At 40.0% G+C, this 7,500-nt stretch overlaps 1 protein-coding gene and 1 long non-coding RNA gene across 2 annotated transcripts in view; one reads left to right on the plus strand and one right to left on the minus strand.

Moving 5' to 3' along the window:
- LOC136849561 (uncharacterized) overlaps positions 1–7,500 on the plus strand; it is a 30,297-nt gene that overhangs the window by 7,298 nt on the left and 15,499 nt on the right. The gene's annotated exons all lie outside the window — the stretch shown is intronic.
- The window catches only part of LOC136849554 (carbohydrate sulfotransferase 11-like), a 3,574-nt gene continuing 1,318 nt past the window's right edge, over positions 5,245–7,500 (minus strand). Inside the window, exons 3-6 of the mRNA XM_067122890.1 lie at positions 6,912–7,105; positions 6,433–6,567; positions 6,117–6,314; positions 5,245–5,833 (exon numbers count right to left, since the gene is read on the minus strand). Coding sequence (XP_066978991.1) covers positions 5,324–5,833; positions 6,117–6,314; positions 6,433–6,567; positions 6,912–7,105 — 1,037 coding nt within the window. The 3' untranslated portion in view covers positions 5,245–5,323. The remainder of the gene's footprint in view (positions 5,834–6,116; positions 6,315–6,432; positions 6,568–6,911; positions 7,106–7,500) is intronic.

Genomic DNA, 7,500 nt, shown 5'->3' on the forward strand with positions numbered 1-7,500 from the left:
AATGATACTCTTGAATTCAAGGTTATCCGAGAGGAGATTCCACCGACGTGCAGTAGAGTGACGTGTCTCGAACGATGTGCTTATCTGGCTGAGAGTAATGACTATTTTGATGTCCCTTTCCGGCCTGGGCCTCTCACCTGAAGGCTAAATGACAAGACGTTCCGGTCCTTACTTGGGCATCTAGATGCACTTCCTGAATTTGTAACGAGGTTAACTGTTTAAGCAAAAGAAAGGCAGCGTCTTGGACGCTGCTTTATTGAGTCATTTGGAGAGGAGATGCATTTCACTTGTTTTTTTTTTTATTATATGCAAAAGCTTGCACTTGTGCATGTTAATATGGATTTTTTTGTTTAGAAAGTACGGTAACATTTGTATATAAGGGGGAATTTAAAAATTTTTTGTTGCCTACCCTTTTTTAATTTTGATTATGTGAAGACTATGTACTTCCCTGACCACGTGACCGTTGCCTTTCTTTACTTTCTCCTTTCTGAAAACGAAGATAGTGAATGAAACTTCTTACATATCCATTTATTGTTAGATGAAAATTCACCGAGAACCAGTGAAAAATTCTACTAATGGGTTAATCTTGGAACAAATGTTTTTGCCTTGCAAGCACGCTTTGTTTTATTGTTAATTAAAGAATAATCACTTTTACGAAACAGTGAGGAAAAAAAAAGTATATCTTAGTTTAATCAGACCACTGAACTGATTAACAGCTCTCCTAGGGCTGGCCCGAAGAATTAGATTTATTTTACGTGGCTAAGAACCAATTGGTTACCTAGCAACGGGACCTACAGCTTATTGTGGAATCCGAATCACATTATAGCGAGAAATTAATTTGTCACCAGAAATAAATTCCTCTTATTCTTCATTGGTCGGTCGGAGATTCGAACTTGCGGCCAGCAGAGTGCTAGCTGAGAACGGGACCCACTCACCCAGCGAGGAACATGAAACAGTGAGGAAGGTTGCAAAAGACGTAATACCAAAACACTGCAATTATTCTAATCGCGGTCCCTTAAACTGGTAGTACATGTCCGGGTTGCTCCCAGGTAACTTCAAAACGGGAATAATTATTTGTTTGTTGTGTAACGCTGTTACGTAAATTTTCGGAAACAATGAGGTTTGGCAGACAGATTATACTGAAACTTATTATTCCGACCTCCTCCTTTTCAAATAGAAATATGAGTCTCGGGCTGTTTTAGAACCAACTGGAAAATTAAGCACGACGAATGGTCATTTGATTGTTTGTTACGTTCTGTGGCGCCTTTCACTTCCAGCTAAGGTCAGTCCGCAAATGAGAATCCGCTGAATAAATAAGATTGCCGAGAGTGACAAATCCACTTCGCTGCGTAACTTGGCTGAAACGAGGAAATAAGAAAAATATAATTTAAAGAATTAATCAGTGTAAATGCTGATGCCCAAAGCGTTTCCTGGTGACATGGAAGTCATTAGGGCGGTGTGACAAATGGAAGTTATAGAGAAATTGCAAAGGTACCACAAAGAAAGAAGTTACAAAGACAAAGCAAAAATATTGCAAGGAAGGACGATCCTTATTAATTTTTCGACTTCACTTTCATTTTCACTGGAGCCATCAATTGCAATACGGGCGAGAGACTAACTACACCGATAGACAGACAGACAGACATAGACAGATAGATAGAGAAGGGCGTTCATCGGGTTCGGGTGACCTTGCATAGCCATGCAGATGACGCCTGTAACCTCAACAGCAAAACAAGGTCATTCGCCGTTGCGATTGTGCCAACACCCACCGGGCGAGTGTTTTTGTTTTGGGCCGTTTTTGCTAATTCCACTTTTTCATGTTTTAGTTTTTATAGCGTTTTTCTTCCGATGTCATCATACATCAGTTTTTTTCTGTACTCTGATCAGCATTTCATTTGTTTCGTCAGATATCAGGATCTCTAGATCCATTTATTCGTTTTCCGTGCGTCTTTAGCAGTTTCACTGCCAGTCGCCAGTATTTATCTCTACTGTCATTTTCCTTGTTATTGTTTAAACATTTTTCGAACAGTTATTTCTCCCATTTGGCTGTTTTGCATTCACGTCTTTTAAATGCAAACGGCAGTTGTACTGACAAGCCGCTGCCCATAACAAACGAGAAGAAATTGGAGCGGAACTCGTTTTAAAGTAAAATATCGATCCTAGCCTCTTAAAGGACGGAAGTTTATAAGCAAGAAAAAGCAGAATAAGGAAGAATGTTCTGCGGTTTGAAGTAGTCAGAGAAGCTTTTAGTCCGAGAAATAATGATTTCAACAGTGTGGAAACAGGTGGCATGACGTGTGTCACTAGGTTGCATGGGATGGGGAGGGACTGTCGTTAAATTTAGTGGAGCAGTGACCAAAATATTACTTGTAATAAACAAACGGACAGGCCAAGGGAAATAAGTTCTAAAGAAGTAGTAAGGATTGGGTCATCGCCCAGTCGAATTGCCTTAGTCCTGTTGAAAAGGGAAGCAGAAGGTGAAGAGACCTAAATGCGACGGCAGTGAATATGAAGAAAGCCAACATGAATTCTTACCAAGCAGGATGAGGACACGAGCTTTCAGTGTCAAACTACCAAAGTAGCTTATTTTTATTTTTTAGGAGCAAAGTAACTTTTATTAATCGACTTTGAAGGTATTCGAATACCCAAAGTATTGACCGACAGCTTTTTCACACACAGGTAAATTCATTAGTTATATTAGATATTGTTTTTTATTGTGGGGATGGACTTCCAAGTTACATTACATCCCCAAATGAGCAGGCTTTGGAGGTTAACGCTCCCATATGAGCCTTATTCAGTAATGTTATGTTTTACCTCAAACTAAGATGGTTATTATCCCAGCATAACAAGGGTTTTATCCAGCGCTTCCTTTTATTCTCGAAGTTACTGACCTGTGTTTTCCAGCATTCATGACATCCATTGGGTACATGTCCTACTTTGCAAGTGAGGGAATATCCCTTGGAGACTGCGATCATAAGAGTCAATTGCCTTTTTTTTGCGGGGGGAAGGAGATTTCCACGAGACTCGGTGACTTTTCAGACCTCTAAATTTTGTTTTCTACTTTTTAAATTGTAAGGCTGTTTATCTAAGAACTAAACTCTCTGACATTATCGAACTCCAAAACTCTTTAATCTTTAAACAACAGTATCCTTAGTCTTCTGTGGTCATATAGTCCCATCATTTTTTTTTTAATCTCGAGAATAAATACCTTTTTTGCATTACATTAATAGTATATACTTTTGGGCTCCAGCGTGCATCCTGCTTACCAAGGACAAAAACTGACCAAAAGACAAAAACTGACAAATAAACAAACGAAAGAGTAATAAACCATTTTTTCCGCAGAGGAATTCAAACATTAATTCAAAATATATTTTGGGCGTCTGGGGCAAGACCATGACATTCGGGTTCGATTTATTTTTGTTTTATGTCCTTATTTTGAATGTGCAGTAATTTCTTCCAACTCAAGACTGTTAAGTACGAGAATGACTCACCGGAAAAGGAAGTGCGAGTTGAAGATCTGTGATCATTTAGGGAGATATTTCATTTGTTCCAAAATTCTCACAATTTCGCAATTAATTCAGCGATAATGAACGCCCGAATTAATTATGATAATTAGCAGGCTATTCAAGGATGGTATGATCATCATGGCCAGGACTTTTACTTCCTGAGGATAAGATCGTATATTTTCTTGTCTCCTGTTCTGTTTTGGCCAAGTCGGGCTACATGGAAGCATTAGAGTTTTGCTACGTTGGCCTTCGCATATAAATTTAACATCAAATACAGGTTACGTTTCTTCTTAAATAAAAATTAGTAATAAGGGCGTGGCTAAAAGTGGTAGCAGTTAGGAATGGAATGGAATATAAAACTTAGGCCAATAGCCAAAGGCCAAGCACTGGGACCTATGAGGTCATCCAGAGCTGAAAGGGAATTTGAGAATGAAAAGGTCTTAAAGATGTAACAGGAGGAAAACCCGGCAGTTGCACTATGAAACAACTGTTGGAGAAGGTGGAAAGTAAGATGGAAGAAGGGGAATATGAACAGAGGTATAGTAAAAGGAATGGAAGGGGTTTGCAGCTAGGTAATGCCGTCAGTACACCACACTGTAGACATTATTAAAGGGTTTGCAGCGTCCCTTCGGCCCCTAGCTGCTAAACCACTTCCATTCCTTTTACTATATCTCTGTTCATATTCCCCTTCTTCCATCTTACTTTCCACCTTCTCCTAACAGTTGTTTCATAGTGCAAATGCGGGGTTTTCCTCCTGTTACATCTTTAAGACCTTTTCACTCTCAATTTCCCTTTCAGCTCTGGATGACCTCATAGGTCCAGTCTTGGCCTTTGACTATTGGCCTAAGTTTTATATTCCATTTCATTCCTAAGCTGCACCCACTTTTTAGCCTTTTACTTTTACGTCCATTCCCTCGTCCTTTCTTCAGTTTTGCTGTCCAGTCTCTCTAACTATTACTTCTAAGGCAGCTCTGGGTTTTCTCCAAGTTCCACCTTTAGTCTTGTACTTCATTTCTTTCATTTTCTGTGTCTCTTTATAGTGCTGTCTTCCCACTCCAGCTCCCTCTTTCACTGTCTTAAACTCTGAATGGCCGAAAGTGCCCCAGTGCGTGGCTTGTCAGCCTAAATTTCCTTAAATTAAATCGAATTATATCATTAATCAGGACTGCTTTGGATCAAGTGACCTGCTTCAGGTTACGTGAGAAACAACGGAGGTCTGAATTCCTTGGTCCCTATAAGTTTGTCCTAACAGCTTCTAAACTTTGTGATTTGCCGTCATTCCTTGTGTTTCCAGAATCGCACATTTTCCTTATAGCTAAGGTACAGGTCCGTGATTACATGGCAGGGCGCGTGCTTTGCCAATATTAATTCTATGTTTAATGTAAGTTTTGTTGCGAAATGTCTTTGAGCATTTGAATTATCTTGGAAATAAATATTTTGCCAATTATCTAAACCTAGAGCTGACTTTACCCTCACCATCATGAAGATCAAATTCTTAATACTTGAAATTAGTATCCACTCGTAAAAATCATTCTCACCTTTCTTTGAAATAAGGAACGCAGTTTTCGTGCTTTCTGCTTTTGAAAGAACGGCGTCATTCGCACTAAAAGTAGTCGCGTTTCTATGCCAAGATCAGTTCTTGATTAAGTTTACATAAAAGCTCTTCTCCCGATCCTCCAAAGGGTTGCTTGAATCTTTACAATGAAATCAAAACACAATTTCTTGAAAGTGAAAAGTATTTCTTTTACTTTGCGTGCGACAGTTATATAATCGGTGAAAACATATTTTCTGAATAATTAGGCTGAAGATGACCCCAGCTAAGCAGGTATACTGTATTCAAACATGTCAAAATCATTGCCAAAGTAATGAGAGATTGCCAGCATCTGTCCTCTAGTGAGGTCCTTCTCTAACTGGCCAACGAGAGAGGCGTTAATCTTCGTCTCATGATGCGGAAAATGAAAGTCTTCGGGAGCCCCGATGGCTCTCAGCAACCCCTCCGCATCCTCGTCGAGGGTTTCGAACTTCAAGATGAAGTCGTAGTCGATCTGGCAGGGCAAGCAGAGGGACTCGTAGGGCATCCAGTGTGCGTTCAAGCGTCCTCCTTTCCTCACGACGAAGCTGACGAACTCGGGCCACGTGATGTCCGTCACCGTGGCGTTCTTCCTGGTCTTCCTCACGAAGGGCAGGACTTTACGTTGCATTGGGAGTTTTCCTTCTTTGTGGTGAATCTTGTCGAAGTAAGCTGAGACCAGTCGTTCGATGGGGTGGCGGACGACGATGAATTTCTTGTAATTTTCCAGCTTTTTTACGAGTAACTCGTCCTGACAAGAAGAATAAAATGATCATAAACGGTGGATGTTTCACTGTAAATTCTGTAATATTTTAGGTTGTGATCTTAGCATCACATAGAGGTATGCCTATTCATCTGACTTAATGCTAACAATCCTTACCTAAGTGATTAAAAAAACTAATTAAACCAATGAATCTCGTTTTCGGTAACCAAGTGGAGTTTGCAAGGTACCATAAAATGCATTCTTCCAAAAAATGAACTTTCTGAAAGCTGCTTCTTTTGTTGCTGCAGTTAGTTATTCCACTCATCTGTATTCTTACTTCTACTGCTGTCGTTCGTCTATAGTCGGTCGTTGCTGTCAGATGACTTTTCTCTTTCTTTACCCTTTGGCCGTTACAGTCAGCTTTACTCCTACCTGTGTTGTTGTTTTCATCAGCTGCATTCTCGCCACTTTCCTCGTTCATCAGCTGCACCCTTGCTTCTGTCATTGCCGTAGCCGACTCACTAGTCACAGCCAGCTGTAAAACCCTTATTGTATATGTAACTAGCTGCAGTCGTCTACATTCTTATCATTTTAGCAGCTACAGTCAGCTGCACTTTTTGCTCTGTATTTAAGACAGTAAACTACATTCTTGCCTCTTCAGTCGTCTGAAGCAGCTGCATTTCTCCCACGATGAGATGGGGTAAAATCGCATCGATATCGTCAACTTGCTTGGCGTTGCTGATATTGCCGAGTATCATGAAGACCCTCTTCCAGCTGGTGCACCCGACCTTCGGAGATCATTTTTTATTACTGTGGTTATCGCTTGTGCAATTTGGCTCTATTTCTGTAGCTTTTTTATGGCAAGAAAGACTTACATGCTTTACGTTGGCATATAGAACCCTGGCAATTGAACCGACATGCAATAGTCCTAGTGTATCTAAATACCTCTTTCTTGAGTACTAGAATCATTCCAACAATTTATCGACAAAATATAGACGCAGGTGAAGCCATTTCAGCATATTCCAAACCCTTGAAGTACGATTTCGATATATGATTTGCTCTAGATTCATAAGCAGCAGATGAAGCTAAGCCTATGAGTCACATTATGGAAAATTTGAAGGTTTTTTATTACCTTTGGAATAAAACAATAAATAACTTTGTGTTTATCATCCGCCAGAAGGTGCAGCAAGTCATCCTTGTTCATTTCCAATAAATGTGCGTATCTGGCCCCCCTCGACGTCCTTCCCGAGGAACTTTCTCCACAGGCTCTTCTTAAGATGCTCCTCCTCCTCTCCTGCTCCTTAGCCCAGGTATTCTGTTTTGGCTCTGTGAGGAGGATTTGTTATTCAAAAATTATTTATGAACAACAGATGCACTCCCTGTGAGAGGGATTTGTCATTCAAATATTATTTATTCACAACAGATGCAGGCTCTGTGAGAAGGATTTGTCATTCAAAAATCATTCATTCACAACAGATGCAGGCTCTGTGAGGAGGATTTGTCATTCAAAAATCATTCATTCACAACAGATGCAGGCTCTGTGAGAAGGATTTGCCATTCTAAAATTATTTATTCGCAGCAGGTGCAGGCTCTGTGAGAAGGAATTGTTATTCAAAATTATTCATTTACAACAGATGCAGGCTCTGTGAGAAGGAATTGTCATTCAAAATTATTCATTCACAACAGATGCAGACTCTGTGAGAAGGAATTGTTATTCAAAG

Source organism: Macrobrachium rosenbergii, chromosome 21 (assembly GCF_040412425.1).
Source record: "Macrobrachium rosenbergii isolate ZJJX-2024 chromosome 21, ASM4041242v1, whole genome shotgun sequence".
NCBI classification, from domain to species: Eukaryota; Metazoa; Arthropoda; class Malacostraca; order Decapoda; family Palaemonidae; genus Macrobrachium; species Macrobrachium rosenbergii.